The sequence below is a fragment of the Alligator sinensis genome, unplaced genomic scaffold (assembly GCF_000455745.1).
Source record: "Alligator sinensis unplaced genomic scaffold, ASM45574v1 scaffold647_2, whole genome shotgun sequence".
Lineage (NCBI taxonomy): Eukaryota > Metazoa > Chordata > Crocodylia > Alligatoridae > Alligator > Alligator sinensis.
In genome coordinates, this window is record NW_005841832.1 from 2,897,022 (window position 1) to 2,897,260 (window position 239).

At 64.9% G+C, this 239-nt stretch overlaps 1 protein-coding gene across 1 annotated transcript in view; it reads left to right on the forward strand.

Moving 5' to 3' along the window:
* Positions 1 to 239, forward strand: part of MED25 (mediator complex subunit 25) — a 13,108-nt gene that overhangs the window by 10,694 nt on the left and 2,175 nt on the right. The window contains exons 14-15 of the mRNA XM_025192021.1: positions 1 to 20; positions 144 to 238. The exon at positions 1 to 20 is cut by the window's left edge and continues 193 nt beyond it. Coding sequence (XP_025047806.1) covers positions 1 to 20; positions 144 to 238 — 115 coding nt within the window. The remainder of the gene's footprint in view (positions 21 to 143; position 239) is intronic.

Consider the following 239-nt stretch of genomic DNA (forward strand, 5'->3'; position numbering starts at 1 on the left):
AGATTGAGCAGCAGCGCAGTGTGAGACACCCCTGCCCCTCTTCCCCCCTCAGCTTCCCTCCTCAACCCTCCAGCTTAGGGGGCTTCCCTACCCCTCCATCTTCCACTCTTCTTCATCACTTTCCCCCCCCACACACACAGCAGCTGGGCAGCTCCCAGCCCCTGGGCTCAGCACCGGTGCCCAACACCCAGCCCTTCCTGCCCAAGCAGCCAGGAGCCCTGCCCGTGGTGCAGGGAGTC